Here is an 18826-nt window from a genome sequence, read left to right as displayed (position 1 = left end):
GTAGTGGTTCCAATCTACCGATAGATTCACTCCAGAGTTGATTTATCTTGATCCGAACAAGTCCGATAGCAGTTCCCGGCAGCGACCATCGCCAGACCTCTATACGAGCTTACGTAATAAGTGGGGGAAGGAACTGGTTGGCCGAAACTCATTCGGACGAACGCCACTAGGCCGAAATTCATCTGACTGAAGCCATTCGGCCGAACGAATCGTTTGGCCATTTGGTCATTTGGTCGAATAGGTAATTAGGCCGAATAGTTCATTTGGTCGAATAAGTCGTTCGGCCGAATATGTCATTTGGCCAAATGGGATATTTGACGTCTCACTTCCCACTTCTCAATCACCATTTCTCACTTCTCAGAAATGAGAAGTAAGAAATAATGGATGGCGTCTCCCTTCTCACTTTGCTCTTCTTACTTTTCATAGCTCATTATTTCTAACTTCTCATCGCGACAAGAGAGAAATGAGAAATAAGAAATGATGAGTGAGAAAAGAGGCGTGAAATCTAAGGAGTGAGAGATTAAAATTTCTCTCTCCTCGATTTTCACTATAAAAGTGAGAATTGCTAAGTGAGAAGTTGGACGTTTTACTTTTCACTTTGCTCTTCTTACTTTTTATGAGAAGTTTGAAATTGGGAGTAAGTAGTGAGGAGTAAGACGTCTCGTAACTTTTCACTTATCACTCATAATTTCCCATTCCCATCTTCTTATTTCTTCTTTCTATCTTCTCATTTCTCTCTTCTCATTTTCACAGTGGGAAGTGAGAAATAAGAAAAGATGAGTGAAAAGTAACGCATCTTTCTTTTAATTTTTCACAGTGAGAAGTGAGAAGTTAAAAATAAGGAGTGAAAAGCGAGACGTCTCACTCATCATTTCACGGTGTGAAAAATGAGAAGTGGAGAGTAAATAGTAAGACGTTTAACTTTTCACTTGTCATCCAGTTTTTTGGCTTCTTATTTCTCCCATCTTATTTCGCACTTCTTCGTTCTCTTAGTGAGAAGTGAGAAGTATGAAGTAAGTCGTCTCACTTCATATTTATCACTCCTCACTATTGACTTCTTACTTCCCATTGTTTAAAGTGAGAAGTGCGAAATAAGAAGCGTCATTTCTCATTTCTTTCTTTTCTTTCTTCTTTTTGCCAAACGACTATTAAGGCCAAACTTCTTTTTCGGTCAAGTAACCTTTTAGACCGTAGGCCCTCCTTAAGCCGTGTGGTAAGACGCGCGGTTACAATGCAAGACCATGCTGAGGGTGGCTGGGTTCGATTCCCGGTGCCGGTCTAGGCAATATTCGGATTGGAAATTGTCTCGACTTCCCTGGGCATAAAAGTATCATCGTGTTAGCCTCATGATATAGGGTAAAATGCCCAATAGTGGACCCCCTAGTAGCAGAATTTTGCTCTTCCTGCCATAAGGAGTAGAAATTTTCAACATATTTATTCTGTTTGGTATCTAATAACCACTTCTGCATCTCCTCTTCACGATACATACATAAAACTCTCAAATACACGACGTTATTCGTTGAAATTAACATTTTAAAGTCTGACTGAATTCGCCCTATAGTAGACCCTCTGGGGATCCATAATAGAAAATTGCTTCCCTATAGTCGACACTTCATTCGATTTTCATGTTTCGTTTTGAGACGTTCTTCTTCCCTATTATGGACCCCCCAGAATATTCCTATAATGGACACTATCGTGTTTATTTTTTATAGAATTGTAAAAAATCATCTAATTTTACTTTCCATAGCATTTCCAATGCATGTAATCAAATCATAGGATGTAGGTTCTTCCGATGGAATTTCGTTGCAAAATGTTTACTTTGTGCTGTAATAATGCAAAAATGGTTGGAGGGTCCACTATTGGTTAGGGGTCCACTATTGGGCACTTTACACTACGAATGCAAAAATGGTAACTTGGCTTAGAAACCTCGCAGTTAATAACTGTGGAAGTGCTTAATGAACACTAAGCTGCGCGGCGGCTCTGTCCCAGTGTGGGGATGTAATGCCAACAAGAAGAAGAAGAAGAACCTTCTAGATCAGGGGTTCTCAACCTGGGGTACATGTACCCCTAGGGGTACCTTCACTGGTCCCAGGGAGTACCTAGAACAAAAATGCATAATGGCGGATGTATTACAATTCCAAACAAAACATATTAATAATAAAAATAAAATCAAAATGTTGAAGAATATGTTAAAAATATGCTTCTGAACTAAAATCTATAATTTAATGGTTCGAATGCCTCCGTTTGAGATGCATAAACGGTTTTTTTTTCCTAAAAGCTCAGTTGTTTCGTAACAAGAAGATTAGAAGCCTCCTTCTTTGCATCCTTCCCTCTCATTTCAAGAGGCTTGGAAGCCTCATTTCGAGGGGTTTGGAAAACTTCTTTCCAAAAGCCCGGAAGCCTCCTTTCAAGAGGCCCGGAAGTCTCCTTTCAAGAGGCCCGGAAGTCTCCTTTCAAGAGGCCCGGAAGTCTCCTTTCAAGAGGCCCGGAAGCCTCCTTTCAAGAGGCCCGGAAGCCTCCTTTCAAGAGGCCCGGAAGCCTCCTTTCAAAAGGCCCGGAAGCCTCCTTTCAAGAGGCCCGGAAGTCTCCTTTCAAGAGGCTCGGAAGTCTCCTTTCAAGAGGCCCGGAAGTCTCCTTTCAAGAGGCCCGGAAGTCTCCTTTCAAGAGGCCCGGAAGTCCCCTTTCAAGAGGCCCGGAAGTCTCCTTTCAAGAGGCCCGGAAGCCTCCTTTCAAGAGGCTCGGAAGCCTCCTTTCAAGAGGCCCGGAAGCCTCCTTTCAAGAGGCCCGGAAGCCTCCTTTCAAGAGGCCCGGAAGCCTCCTTTCAAGAGGCCAGGAAGCCTCCTTTCAAGAGGCCCGGAAGCCTCCTTTCAAGAGGCCCGGAAGCCTCCTTTCAAGAGGCCCGGAAGCCTCCTTTCAAGAGGCCCGGAAGCCTCCTTTCAAGAGGCCCGGAAGCCTCCTTTCAAGAGGCCCGGAAGTCTCCTTTCAAGAGGCCTGGAAGTCTCCTTTCAAGAGGCCCGGAAGCCTCCTTTCAAGAGGCCCGGAAGCCTCCTTTCAAGAGGCCCGGAAGCCTCCTTTCAAGAGGCCAGGAAGCCTCCTTTCAAGAGGCCTGGAAGCCTCCTTTCAAGAGGCCCGGAAGCCTCCTTTCAAGAGGCCCGGAAGCCTCCTTTCAAGAGGCCCGGAAGCCTCCTTTCAAGAGGCCCGGAAGCCTCCTTTCAAGAGGCCCGGAAGCCTCCTTTCAAGAGGCCCGGAATCCTCCTTTCAAAAGGCCCGGAAGCCTCCTTTCAAGAGGCCCGGAAGCCTCCTTTCAAGAGGATAAAAGTCTTGTAGGAAGCTTGATGATTACACTTAATGTGAATTGGAAAGTTGCACCGAATAATAAAAATGTCAGCCCACTTTATGGAGAGCCATATATCCCATCAGCTTTTTCGTCCATGTTTCATATGTCTAATGAGTTACGCTTCATTTATTTACAGCAAAAAATAGGAGGTACCTCAATTAATGCAAAGGATCGAAGGGGTACCCCTCATGAAAAAGGTTGAGAATCGCTGTTCTAGACCTAACGACATTTTCGGTCAAATGACCTATTCGGCCAAATGACCGAGTCGGCGGTATGACCCTTGGTACAACTTTCGGCCTAGTGTCCTTGGCACCGGGCAAGCGGCCCTTCTCCTAATAAGTGTACGGATGATCAGAGATTGAATGAAAGGAGACACGTAGAAACCTCTCACTAATCATCTCCGAATCCACCAACGATATGTAATTGTGAGAGACATTTTTCGCAAGCTGAACTGATTATGCCTTTTAACTTATTGTATACAGCTGTGTAAAAATATCATAGTCCCCAATGGCAATTGAGCGAGAACGAAACATTTAATTGTAGCTTGTTGGTGGGGGCTGCCTCTCAAATTCTGATTTTCTCGCATCAGTTTATATCAAACTTGTTTTCATAGCTTGTTACGATCGAAAGAGATTCATGTCTTTCGTCAATCGCCGTTTGTTATCAACTAAGTGCGAATATTGCAATCCTTATATGGGACTTATTATTACAACTTGGAATAAAATCACGGCATTTTCCAATAGTCAACAGTTCCAGCCACACCCTTCCATATGCTGAGGAACGAGGGGGCTCTATATCCTTTTATAAGTGCCACGGTGAGTTTTGAAATCGTGAAAAAACTCAAAAACACATAGAAGATATGAATATCCTAGATATGAATATTCCTGGCATTGCATGCCCGTCATTATGTGTCGTCATGCCTAATGACGGTCTGCCATCAACCTACCCATGAGTTAGGAAGAAGTATTTTTGATTTTTTTTTGTTTATACCGGATACTTGGAAAAAGATAAAATTTGAGACAACACAGTGTCAGATTTTGTTCAAAATTTAACATTAGATTTTGGTGCCACAAATCAGGAGGCCCCTTCCTACCGCCGAGTACCGCAAATATTTAAGAATTGCTTTAAACCTTATGTAACTGTTGTCGATTAGTGTACAACATGACTTTTCTTTATTTTTTCTGTCAAAAGTCTGTGACGAGTAAACGCATACAGTGAGCTGTCGTCCAACTGCATTTCCGCAGCTGAAATTCTGCCATTTAGTGCCCACATTATGTACCTACACTCGTTTGTTCATAAATCTTTTTCATTTATTATGACACGTTGAGAAATTGATTTAGAGCATGATTTCAAAAGCTTATAACATACGCATATTAAACAGTATATATAACCCCACAAATATAAAATCGCGTGTAATAGTTTAAACGGAGAAAATCGAATACAACATTACGTCATTCCATAACACAAACCTCGATTTCAACACTAATCTGCTAGCATTTTATCTTTCATCAGTAGAATTTATTAGCATATTTACTCATTAACTCGTGCATAACGATTTTATAATGCTCAATATTGTTTTTGTTTGTCTTTATTGTTCTGTGGATTTTTGATAAATCTAATCTTAATTAAATCTTGTACAAGTTTTCTAAATGGAGAGAAATGAATTCATAACAGAGGAGATTCATAGGGAGAGTGCTACTTGTAGATTTGGTATACATTCCGAATTTTCCAATTTGAGTTCTCAATCGACTTCTTTTGTTTTACTGAATGGTTTTTGCCTTTCTCGTATACAAAGTATACGTAAAGGCTATATGTTCGCTCCAGAAACGATTTTTTCTTATTATATTGAAATAATAACGCAGTGGAAAATATTGATGAAAATATTGAAAATATTGAAAAATTGATATTTGGAAACTTTTTTCATAAGTTTAAAATTACGTTTTAAAATCATATTGACTAAACTAATGCAAGGTTAATCTAAGATACAATGGGCCATTCGATAATCGTTCCCATCGTTAACTTATCGTTCCTTATCGTTGACCCGTGCGTGAAATGCGGTTCGCATTTTGCACACAATATGAATATCCGTGTGAACTTTGCATTCTAGCCCTAATGATACTATTTGCGCACATTAACCAGGAACCCGTATGATTACTTTCGTTCCAGGTGAAACCGATCGCGTGCAACGAAACATCACCGGAAAAGACAATGCCGCGTTCATTATTGTGATTCTCCGCCGCCCGATGAATTAGAAGACAGTTATCGAAATAGCCTATCGGGCACGGTTCGACGCGGAATTGGTTTCGTCGGGAGTGGGGACGAGGTACGGCGCGAGTTCGCGTGTCTGGTTTGTGATCTTCTCCCCGGGGCAGCTAACTTGGACACGATGACCGTTCCGCAACCGCCGTCATCGTTGGTCCAATCGAGCGTGATGGCGACTGGCATCAGTCCGAGTGCAACCGTGACACAGTCCGGAACCCCAACAACGACGACGACGACTGCTAGCGGTGGTGGTTCGACGACGGCATCCGCGTTCAGTTGTTGTCCAGCGAACGGTGAAAGTTCGTCTATTGGGGAAGATTCGATAGAGCTGAGTGACTGCCAGGGGAACAACAATACGATGTACCACAATGGGTTCTTCGAAAAGGAGGACTACCACTTTCCGAAGAGGCCGCCGGTTGATATCGAGTTCAGGGATATTCGATATACTGTGAAGAAGCTCAACATTAGCAAGGCAAAGTTTGGTAAGTGGATTTTTATTATTATCGCAGTACACTCCAGGAAGAAATCATTTAGCTAAGGAACATAAGTAGAGTTTGTTTAGCTCTTCAAATACACGAGAATCAGGTACTACGCCTATAAACTTCCGGGCCAAAAAGCTGAGGAACTGATTTTATTGAAAAATATTTGGTTATATCGTTCAAATGCTACATTACTCAGATTTACTGGCCATTGCTGCAAATTCTTCGTATTCCATACCAAACTTGACTTCAGGTTGTTGCTAATTCTGCATTGATTATTGCTACAATCATCATTGGTACCTCACCGGTTTGATCTCGTTTTCTAGAAATCGTGGCATCCGGTCAATAAAACACCGCCTAATTCTTTCACGCTCTTCACATTCAACAACCACCAGAGTATGACAGAGCATGTTTCGGTACGCTTATTATCACTAGCATGAAGCTTTTGTAGTTAATCCACTTTGCCACGCATTGATGTGTATCGAACACCCATGCAAACGAATTTTGCCCGGATACCATTTGTGGTTATGGCTGTAATTAGTGAAAAGTAGAACGAATTGAAACAACCCATGGTTCGATTGTTGCTATTTTGCTTCGCTTAAATGCGTTCATTCTATTCTAACCAATCGGTATTGTAGTAGCGTGCCAATGAGCACATATAAAGAAATGCGAAATTTTGGAAACAGCAAATATGCCTTTAAAAATGTTCATTGGCCTGAAAAAGCGGAATTAGGGCCTACCAGGGAGATCTATTTTGTATCAGAATTTTATAATAAAGGATAACTTCAAAGGAAACATACGTTTAATTTGTTTGAAAAGATGGATTTTTAGTTAGGGAAAAACATGCCGGAATATGCGTTCAAATCATCAAAACGGTCCACGCTCTCCTATATCTTCATTGTTCTATTTTTAACCACATTCTTTCTCATCATTTGCACATGCTAGCACCTTGATCATGAAAACCATGTGTGCAGAATTCCGCCAAATACCACATCCTTGACAATGGCACAAAGCACCTCCGGAAAGACCACTCTCAAGCTTCAGTGGGCAAGAATTGGAAAGCCTCATTCGCCGGCACCAGCTTTTTACTCTGCGTTCCATTGTTTGACCAAGGAAATACATTAATAACACTGCTCGTGCGCCCAAGCGACCTTCGGTCATTAGGTAGTGAGTGAAACGGTCGATGGTGGTGGCGTTGATGAGCACGCCGCAGGCTTCCAAACAAATCGCCAAAAGAGTACCTCTTGACTGTAACTTTCGAGGGGCGAAACAACTCTCGAAAAAATAAGTGCGGCTGCTTGTTCAGACGGACCGTAGCCGGTTTATGGATTTTTTGTCGGTCCGAAAATTTGTCCAGACAGCTGTATTTACTGTGGATTTTTTTTGCCGCTGAAAATCTGCCGATCCGGTTGCCGGTACTGTCGTGGTAGACCTCTTCGCCGATGAATCGCACTTTTGTATTATTGGCACAATAAAATGTACCTTGTGGAAAGTTATATGTTCGCAACATTAAAATAGTTTCGAAACAGCTTTATTATTTTGTTTCGTCTAGTTTGAGCGATATATTTATTGATGTGCAGCTAGTGCATATATGCCCCGAAGTCCACGTGATACAACCCTAAGGTGGATTAATCATATAACAAAAATATCGCTTCGAATTATGGCTTATTGAATAACCATTTATCAAACTTCATCGAAAGCCTCCCATTGAGCTTCCGTAGATAAATTCTGAGACGTGTGCCAATTTTCAAGAGCCTCGTCCACCTTCCGAAGGAGTTTATTTCACCCCAGCGACAGCTATCAATTGATTCTGTTCTAATCGAAGTCGAAGGCAGTCAAAGGTGGAAACCAGTTGACCTCATTTGACTTGATTCGTTTGTTCTATCGTCTCGTCTCGGTTTTGTGATGCAGAGAAATCGCGTTCTTCCAACGAGTAGACGGCTGCTACTTACTGTACATACGGAGAACAACCGCTGAGAAGGGAAGCACTTCACGAAACATCGACTGTGGAGAAGTGGTAACGGACGAATGGCGATTCGTATAAAGGCAATCAGCATTTCGACGATGATAGCTAACTACCGGCAGGTTTCCCCTTCTGACGAGCGCACAGGTGATCATATGTACTTGAGGTGTGTTCTGGTAGAATCGGCGAACTGGCTATTGTTGTTGAGTGGCACAGTTCGTTCAACATAAATTGACAGATGATTTGGAAAACTTTAATATTTGATAGTTATATTTACTGTGATGATAATTTCAAATACTATACAATACGAATATTTAAAAAAATTGTTCTGTCGCATTTGACAGGATTTTGTGGAACGGAGCTCTCTACTTGCTTATTTCTCATTTAGAATAGAAAATTATTTACAGCTTACTTCCCATTGTTCTTGGAAGTATTCACATAACGGAGGGCTATGTCTAGAAATCGAGGAAACATTTTAACTAGAAAAGAACCCTGTTTGCTTGTGACACATTCGCATGTTTTGTTTGAAGTTATTTATACGCAGTGTCGTAAATTATGGAAATCTCACTCAAAAACACAATTTGATTTCATAAGCCTTGTTGCTACTGCGATTAAAACGGTACACAGTCCCTTTTGATGGGACTAGTTCCGGATGTATGTACCTATACAGCTTTTTATAGAAGTTTATTCCTAGCACATCCCACAATTCACAGCGTGGAGGCTCGTCAAGTACCAGCCCCAGGATAACTAAACATCACTATATGAGTACGGTAAGTGCATGATTAGCACCTTCAGATTGAATATTCATAAATTAAGAGCGACGTCCGTGTTTCGCCGAATTCTGACGCATTTTCGTGACGCTGCTAATTGACTTCAGTGAATTGCACCTTTTGGGGAAGACAAAACATAGTTATAGGATAGGATAATTTTATATTATTTGGTTGTGCCTCGTAAGGCAATGCTTACCTAATATTTACACATAAAGATCCTCCGGGTACTTAGCTTAGCGGGTACTGATGAGCCCAAATTCCCAACACTAGGCACATGGCATCAGAATAGAATATTTTTTGTAGTCTAAAACTGATGACTTGTAACAATTAATGGATTTCCCTTCATAAATTAAATGAATATTCAATTCTCTTCGTTTCCCACAGATCCAATTATCTACGTCCTTTCTGTGGATCTATTCTTTTCTCGCAACCACTCGCGAATCATTCAGATCGCAACTAGGTGTCTCTGGTGGACCTATCCTGTCCTATCTCTGGTTATCGAGAGACGTCCGCTGCTTTTTTGACATTATATGCGTTATGTTACTAATACACATTCTCATAACCTATGCGACCCGAATGCCATGACTATGGTAAAGTGTCGATAATAAAGTAATAATAATTCTCATAACGGCTCAGTATCTGGGTTTGGGTCCAACACCATTGACAGTAATGCTTTTCATTTCGATCTAATCTAGGTCTTGGATGGGTCGGGTGGAAGGTGATCTTTTCTATTTCTCACTTTCTCAGCACCTTGATTTATAAGGTTTTGGAGATTTCTCTCGTATCTCTAGGATTGTATCACTCATAATTGGCGATTAAAGGTTGCATGAAGAAGAGGATGTCGAAGGAAGATATAAGAAAAAAAAAATGCACGAAGAAGCATACGTGCTTCTAGAAGCAATTTAATTAAAAACGGAAAGTAGTTCGGAGTTTGACTTTTCTTATACTGTGTATCAAGTATGATTTCACAAAATAAAATTTGAAATCGAAAATTTGCGTTTATTATGCAGGAGGAGAAAAGTACAATCCCGTACCGCTATCCGTTTTTAATTAAATTGCTCCTAGAATTTTTGAGAAGAGTTTCAAAATACTTTCCGTATGTTTCCCCATGCAATTTTTTTCAAATATCATCCTTCGACTTCTTCTTCTTCTTCTTCATGCAACTTTTAATCGCCAATTGACTCGGACTCGGATTACAAATCCAACGTCAGAAGTTTCAGAAACTCTAAAGTGAGCAGCTGCATCAATCGATCCACCGTGTTATTGAGAAAATATGTGAGACGAACATCGTCCTACAAGCTGGTCGAATAGCCTTATGTACCCCATCTACAAGAAAGGGCGCTGTTCTTAACGGTGGCTTTGATGAAACCCTACTTCAGATGTTGGTTGGAACACGCAGATCAAACGAAACATGCGCTACGTTATTGTAGAAAGATCATGGGATGCCATGGTTTTGGAGAAATGAGCAGAGGAGAGCCTTTAGCAGAACTCACGGCATACCGTATACGGTATACCGTGAGCAGAACTCTGTGGTAACAACGACATGGTGATCGGGGAATCAATTTTCCCCCAACGGTCGGATTTTCGGGTTTCCCGTGACGGTTTTATAGAAAACGGAATAAACCTAGTGCTGATATAAATTCTGATCATCATCAATTCTGAGACCAGGAAGACTAGATGCCAGAGCCGCGGTAGAGCGAGAAAAAAACCAAAGGAGCCAAAGTCTTGGCCCGTCAACAATACTCTGATTTGTAAAAGGATGTGAAACGCATCCAAAGCATGAAATCATCGAACAATGCCCCAGGGGTCGATCGCATATCAGCCGAGATGCTCAAAGCTAACCCGATGACATTCGCTCAACTATTGCATCGTTTATTTCTTAATCTTTGGGACACCGCAGCTTCCCCGGGCGACTGGATGCGAAAACTAGCGAAGCATTATGTAGCTGTGTACTGTCCTATGTCCAAAGTCTTATGTAAAGTTATCCTAGATCAGATTCAGGAGAAGATCGATACGACTCTCCGGTGGAATCAGGTCGTATTCTGTGCCGGAAGATCCTGTGTGGACCATATTGTTACGCTCCATATAATTCTGAAGCATTCCAAGCGTCCCTTTATTCTGTTTTCTTTCACTACGAACAAGCCTTCGACTGTCCCAATTACGAGAATATGTGAGGCGCCTTGAGACGCAAGTTGGTTTTTGAGAAAATCATCGGTAAAATGCTGCACAACGGGACTTGTTTGACCCCATCCGGGTCATAGCCGGTGTGAGACAAGGATGTATTCTAACACCGTTACTGTTCCTCATCGTAATCGACGAGATTCTGGTAGGAGCGATTGACCGTGAAGCATGGACCATGCAGCACCTAAACGACTTCGATTTAGCTGATGACGTTACACTCCTTGCTCAACGGCGCTCTGATATGCAGAGTAAGCGCTCCTATTCGGCAGGTTCAGTCACCAACGCCAACAAAACCAAATCGTTGGATGTAAACACAGCTACCCCTTCCAGTTTCACCGTAGTCGGGCAATCAGTGAAGAATGCAGAAAGCTTCCAATATCTTGGTAGTCAAAAGACGTCAGAAAACGGTACCAAGATTGACATAGGACACAATCCACGTACTTCTACGCTTCTACTCCGAGGGACCAAAATTTCAAACAGAAAAGTAGGATCCAATATCTGCAGGACATACATATTTAATTTCAAGAAAAACATTTTTTCCACTGAAAACTGATTTGGGGACATCTCTACAAGTGTCCTTCACCCAGAGCCGTAGCGTGAGCTCCCGGCGCCCTTGGCGAAACTTTTATTGGACGCTTCTCGTTTATTAAGAGGAAATAAAGTGCTCAAATTTTATATTTAGAGAGCAATTTGAATCTTACCAAATAGTAGTAAATTTAGTTGGTTTAAAGATGCTTTAAACTACCTTTAATAATCAGATCTCACAGATAAATATTATAAATTTTCATGCACATATTTGGAGCATTCACATAAACCGAACATTCGATCGATCTTACTGTTAAACGAACATGTTAAATCAAAATAAGTTAAAACTGTGCTTGCTGGTAAAATTCAGTCAAATTTAGATGAATATTGAATGTTATATCGCTACGATTTTACAAGTTGTTAAATTTTCAATCGTGTTATGAAGTTTGCAGAGCCGCGTTGGTAGTTAATAATAATTATTGGAAGTTTTTCACGTCCATCTATAAAGTAGATCCCGGAGCAGGGAGGGTTTGAGTAGCTTTGAAAATTATAACAAAAAATAGTTGTACAAAACAAATAGCGTGACCAAGTGGTCGAGGAGAGGGGAGTTTAAAATCACTATTTTTAGTGATGCACTAAATGAATGTTCACATTATATTTTTTGTTAAATTTCAACGGGATAAAAATTACACAAATTAAATAACAAACAGTTTTTTTTCGGAACCCACGTTCTGCTACATTGTTGGGCCAAAAATTCAACTCTAAAGTGGATCGTTCTATCCACGGCGTAGCTATCGGACCTATTCAGATTCAGACGAATCTACATCTAGAGTGGATCTGACGATAATTTGGAACCATTACTGAACCTTATTGGATTAATAAAATTCCACATCGGACCTAGCCTAATCATGAAAAAACTTACTTTGAAGTGAGTTGGTTGAAAGCCGGAATCGCCATAAGACCTATTCGAACCAAGAAAATTCAACCCTGGACTAAGTCTTTCGGAATCGCTGTTCTGGATCGTAATCGGACCTAGTCAGATAAAAAAAACAAAATCTGGCTCGGCTTGGTCAGGGGTTTAAAGGAACTAACAGATTTAGTTGGATCAGTTGAAACCAAATCTGGAATCGGAACCGCTATTTGACCTTGTTGAACCAAATGTATTTGTTGATTGGTGGATGAAATCACCATCAGATCTATTCGCATCAGGGTAAAGCCAGTTCTGGATTGGGTCTGTTAATAATTTGGAAGCACTTGTGCACCTCTCAATGCAACTTTGATGTGGTTTGATCGATGGTCGAAAGCGCCGTTGCAAGCAAGAGGGTAAAGAAAAGAAATCCAACTCTGAATGTTGGCGCGGCAGATACTTCTGATCACCCTATCAAGTTCGTTTTGGAACATATTAGAACAACACAACATATTAGAAGAAAGGAAGGAAAGACCTCAATGAACACAGATAGGCATTACAAAGTTTCTTCTTCAATAATTTATTGCCCTCTCGCAATGCTAGCAAAGCAAATGTTTAGGAGTTAACGAAATCCCTCGATGGAGATGCTGATGAAACTCTATATTATTCGGACTACATGGAGTTTTTCGAGCAAAAATATCTCAATTCTAACCCTTAACCCTTATCCCTGGTATCAGTTATAGGAGCAAAAGAGCCCTTCGGAATTTGGTCATTCGGTTGGTAATGGATGTAGTCCTTGAAGAAACCGCATACAAATGCTTAATCATCCCGGGCAGAACCCATGAACAGAATAACAAAACATGATATGGACTTGATTGATATAAGAGATAAAAGAACAGGCAACAATATCAAAAATTTACACTGAAATATCATTTAATGGCTATGGATAAGAAGAAACTAATGGCACATGATATTGACAACAAATTATTGATATTATCCTCTGATCTGATTTCTTATACCAATCATGTCTATATCTCATTTTGCTATCTTATAAACATTTGATAATATTGAGCTATTCTCGTCTACTCGGGATTTCTTCATTATTCAATGTTCACTGCTGTTAAACATGAAGATTCCGAAAGTTCCTCGGTGGCCGTAATAGTGACCAAAAATTAATCAATTATAAGGTGTGTATTAAGGTGGCTCAAAAACACTTTTTTAAATTGTTTGATGGGCCGCCCTCTTATTCGACTCTATTTGATGCCCTGATGCTCTGGACAAAATTTCAGCCAAATCGGTCAACGTTTGGGCGGTGCTAAACTCGTTGGGAGTTTATATGGGAAAATGTATGCAGAAACATCCAAAAACAGTGATTTTCAGTTGGACGGCACAGTTTACGATCAAAATCATGATACTCATTCAGTTCTTGTAGAATTAAATACAGAATGTTATGCTGAAAACCGCGAGAAGATTAGAGTTTATTAGACAAAGATATTAGCGTTTTACTGGAGTGTTGTAGGGGTGAACTTATTTCTTTTCAAAGGTAAAAGAAACGAAATTTGCTCAAACCCCACTTCAGAGAAATGCTCATAAATTAGCCGGGTAAACTCTAATCTTCTCGCAGTTTTCTGCATAACATTCTGTATTAAATTCTTCAAGATCTGAATGAGTATCATAGTTCTGTATCATAAGTTGTGCCGTCCAACTGCAAATCACTGTTTTTTTTTTATTTTTCTGCATACATTTTTCCATATAAACTTCCAACGAGTTTAGCACCGCCCAAACGTTGACCGATTTGGCTGAAATTTTGTCCAGAGCATCAGGGCATTAAATAGAGCCGAATAAGAGGGCGGCCCATCAAAAATACTGAAAAAAGTTTTTCCCATACTAATTTGAGCCACCCTAGTGTGTATCAAACTTCGTGATTTTCAAATAACTTTTTAAATAAGATACCCTAAGATTTTTTTTTATTCATCCTGAAGGTCCCTGAAAATTCTGCCGAAATACCAGTGAAAACTAAAACAACTCTATACAAAACGTTGATGTGGAAATAAAGAAATATTTTTTGTTTGCTCTCTACCATATACCCATAGACCTTTGGACCAATTCATAGTCAGTTTGGTTGTTACATGCCCACAAACTAATGAATTTGTTCTTTTTATTATAGAGCAAGCATTGATTTTAGCCAACCAACCGGCAACACACTACGGTGTTGCCTCCACCGCAACTATTTGGGTACAAATGTATTTGTGAATACGTCATAAAGTAGACTTTTTGTTGACGTTTTTATGTGTCAATTGCATTGCTGTTAAAAAAAATGTTTTCGTGAGATATTTGTAGGGGAACAGGTGGTAAAATGAACACGTTAAGGACTTGCGCTGAATTCAATCATAAAACGAGGATAATTTGCTAGTTTTACTACTTGGTTCAGCAATTTAACTCTTATTCTTATTGCACTGAACATTTTTTTCGCTAATAAACATTGTTTCATATAGTTTTTCATCGAAATAAACAACATCGAAATTTCGTATGTACAAAAATAGTGCGGGTAAAATGAACACTGCCTGGTGGTAAAATGAACATCGCTTCTTAAACCCTTTTGAAACATTTAATTTTCTTTTTTTACTCTGGCACTGTATATACAATAGGGTGTCCCAAAAAAAATCGATGTTCAAAAAGTCATGGTGCTCAACCCTGAAATGAAAGATATACCTATCTGGATAATTTTTGTAGAACAAACCGAGTTTCAAAAAAATCGTTTAGAGGTCGCGCTAGATCGATTTTTGAAAAATGACCTTTTTTTAGGTAAAAAATCAAATATTGGGTCCTTTCACAATTTTTTTGAGGGTCACCCATTCGTTTTATATTTTTTTATTTTTCTGTGGATCTTTGCCCATTGTCTCCATGAATTAGTTTTTGGTATTATGTGTTTTTACAGTCTGCAGAACTTTTTAAATATCGAAAAAAGCACATTTTTTGACTAATTTTTGAAGTTATTTCATCCTCACACAAAAAATATTTTTTTCTCATTCAGAAAAACTTACATACTACAAAGAGCTATTTATAAGGAGTATTTTCATAAAAAAGATCCAAGAAATGTTGTTCTGGGGCTGAGATATAGCAGTTTTAGTAAATAGTCAAAAAGTGTACAAATTCGGTACTTTTTCTTTACATGTTATAATTTCATCAAGATTGCACCAATATTTTAATTTAAATTAAAAACAATTCAAAAGCAAAGAAATGGGAATATTTTCTAGGTAACATAGCTTTTCTTTCCGATGGAGTTCGTTATCTGGATTACAGGATTTGGTCGGAGTATATGGATGGAGCCAGTTATAAAATTATATCACACCCAACAGTTAATATGTAGCAATATACAAGTAATTAGGTTTACTATGATCTCTTTATTAGTTTTGATTCAATCATATGATGCTTTTAACTGTATATAAAAAACAAGGCAGGCTCAGCACGTATGTAAACATTCAGTTTGAACGTAAACATGTGTCGTCACTACTATCTTCGCACAAGCTGAACTGAGATGATGCTCTACGGTCTCCGAATTGTACACTTTTTGACTATTTACTAAAACTGCTATATCTCAGCCCCAGAACAACATTTCTTGGATATTTTTTTATGAAAATACTCCTTATAAATAGCTCTTTGTAGTATGTAAGTTTTTCCGAATGAGAAAAAAATATGTTTTGTGTGAGGATGAAATAACTTCAAAAATTAGTCAAAAAAATGTGCTTTTTTCGATATTTAAAAAGTTCTGCAGACTGTAAAAACACATAATACCAAAAACTAATTCATGGAGACAATGGGCAAAGATCCACAGAAAAATAAAAAAATATAAAACGAATGGGTGACCCTCAAAAAAATTGTGAAAGGACCCAATATGTGATTTTTTTTCCTTAAAAAAGGTCATTTTTCAAAAATCGATCTGGCGCGACCTCTAAACGATTTTTTAGAAATTCGGTTTGTTCTACAAAAATTATCCAGACAGGTATATCTTTCATTTCAGGGTTGAGCACCATGACTTTTCGAACTTCGATTTTTTTGGGACACCCTAATATACAACTAATTGAGATTAGGAGAGCCTTTTGAAAAATCTGGTATAACTTTTGAAAAGCTCTTAATTATCAAAATAATAAAAAGAAGGATGCCATTTTCAGAAAAATATATTAAGCTCTTTTAGTGGAATGTATTAAACCGTCTAAGACGAATTAAGTACTGTCCATTTAATTCCACTAGTTAATTTCCGTTATCTTTGCAGATACGTATTTCGACCACAACTGTGTGGTCGTCTTCAGTGTCTTGTAGAAGTCGAGTCGAGTACAAGACACTGAAGACGACCACACAGTTGTGGTCGAAATACGTATCTGCAAAGATAACGGAAATTAACTAGTGGAATTAAATGGACAGTACTTAATTCGTCTTAGACGGTTTAAAAAGAAGGAAAAAAGTTTTAAAATATCAATTATTTTTTAATTAAATTTACATATTCAAAGTTTTTTCTTGGTTATTTGATATGGTTGGTTTCTTGAACTTGTGCTTCGCCGTCGCACAACTTTTACCATAAATTTGTGAAAGTTTGATACAAGTGTTCATTTTACCCCCATACCTGCCTTGTGATAAATAACTCTTCCTCTAACTATGCAAACCAATAATTTTACTATTTACCCCTGCAACATCTTTGTGAAGGTTGTCCTATTTGCCGCTGTGGATAGAACCGGTTTAAATCAATGTTATTATGAATTTATTGAGAATTAAAGCTTGCGAAAAAATGGTAAAAAATTACATTAGACCCTATTTTTACGACCTCAATTGATATTCCTCATACACTATTCCTAAAATCGAGTAGTGCACGACGCATACGCTATTGCGATAAACATTGGTTGAAAACAGACTATTAATCGAAACAAATGACAGAAAGATGCCTCTTCACCATTGCTAAGATTGATTTATTCTCTGATTAGTTATGCAGAGATTTCTGTGTCATTTCTATGGAACACCCCCTTTCCAAAGGGGGGAGGGGTCTCGAACCATCTTAAGAACCTTCCCGGCCAAAAAAAACTAGTGCATACCAATTTTCACGCCGATCGGTTCATTAGTTTCGGAGTCTATAAGCACAGATAAAGATATGTTGTGATTTTTAATATATTTTCATGCACATATTTGGAGCATGCAAATAAACGTAACATTCAATCGATCTTACTATTCTTTTAAATCGAAATGAATTTAAACCGTGTTGATTGTAAAATTCAATAAAATTTAATTGAATATCGAGTGTTTATTCGGTTTGTTAGAACCTGGGTGCTGCGGACTCAATCGATTCTAATTTTCAAGATATTTTGCTTGAAACCCGCGAATTTCCTCTCAGTGTTCGATGTACACGTTACGGTTTTTTCACATTGAATTATTATTATGTTTATCTTTTTTGAATGAATTGCAAAGAATTCGTCGATATACCGCATTGCATAAATTATTGTGACGATTGTAAAATTATTCCATGCTGTTTACTTTTATAGAATTCCTCGATAGATTTAAAATGATATCAGAAAAATGAATTTTGTTAGAAATGAACTATAATTAGTATAAGCGGATTTACACGTGTACTCTCCCAGCGTTGCTCAAAATGCTCACAAACTCTCTCGATGCGATGGATACTTTTTGACAGCTTGCGGTGGAGATTTTTTGACAATCATTTTGACTCTATCCGCAGCTCCCAGGTTAGAACTAACTGCAATTTTACACGTCGTTGAATTTTCAAAATTATTTGCTGTGAGGTTCAAACAGACAGAAATTCATTTTTATGTATATAGATTACCTGTTGGTTATGCACTTCAAATGACGAACAGTTCCGGATCTATTTCTTCTTCTTTTTATTGACATTACATCCCCACACTGGGACAGAGCCGCCTTGCAGCTTATAGTGTTCATTAGGCACTTCCACAGTTATTAACTGCGTGGTTTCAAAGCCAGGTTACCATTTTTGAATTCGTATATCATGAGGCTAACACGATGATACTTTTATGCCCAGGGAAGTCGAGACAATTTCCAACCTGAAAACTGTCTAGACCAGTGCTGGGAATCGAACCCAGCCACCCTCAGCATGGTCTTGCTTTGTAGCCGTGCGTCTTACCGCACGGCTTAGGAGGGCCCCATCTATCGGGTCTATTTACACCTAGGATTATTTCATGCGGTTCCATTTCGGTCGATTATGATCTCCAGATGAAACGAAACAATGAGTTCAGACCACAAATAAAAATCAATGGAATTTATAGAAATTATTGATTTTTTTCCGCGTGAAAAACAGACCTATACAGATGTGTTAAACTTTTTATAAAAGTTTAACCCCACGTCAACGCCACAACTCACAGCAAGGAGGCTCGTCAAGCCACA

At 39.1% G+C, this 18826-nt stretch overlaps 1 protein-coding gene across 2 annotated transcripts in view; it reads left to right on the top strand.

Moving 5' to 3' along the window:
* LOC134213683 (ATP-binding cassette sub-family G member 1) overlaps positions 1-18826 on the top strand; it is a 123546-nt gene that overhangs the window by 42733 nt on the left and 61987 nt on the right. For both annotated transcript variants that reach the window (XM_062692955.1, XM_062692954.1), the window contains one exon: positions 5504-6081. In XM_062692955.1, the coding sequence (XP_062548939.1) occupies positions 5724-6081 (358 nt within the window). In that variant the 5' untranslated portion in view covers positions 5504-5723. The remainder of the gene's footprint in view (positions 1-5503; positions 6082-18826) is intronic.

The sequence above is a fragment of the Armigeres subalbatus genome, chromosome 2 (assembly GCF_024139115.2).
Source record: "Armigeres subalbatus isolate Guangzhou_Male chromosome 2, GZ_Asu_2, whole genome shotgun sequence".
Classification (NCBI taxonomy): Eukaryota; Metazoa; Arthropoda; class Insecta; order Diptera; family Culicidae; genus Armigeres; species Armigeres subalbatus.
Note: the sequence above shows the minus strand (reverse complement) of the source record. Positions and strands in the feature narration are given on the sequence as shown.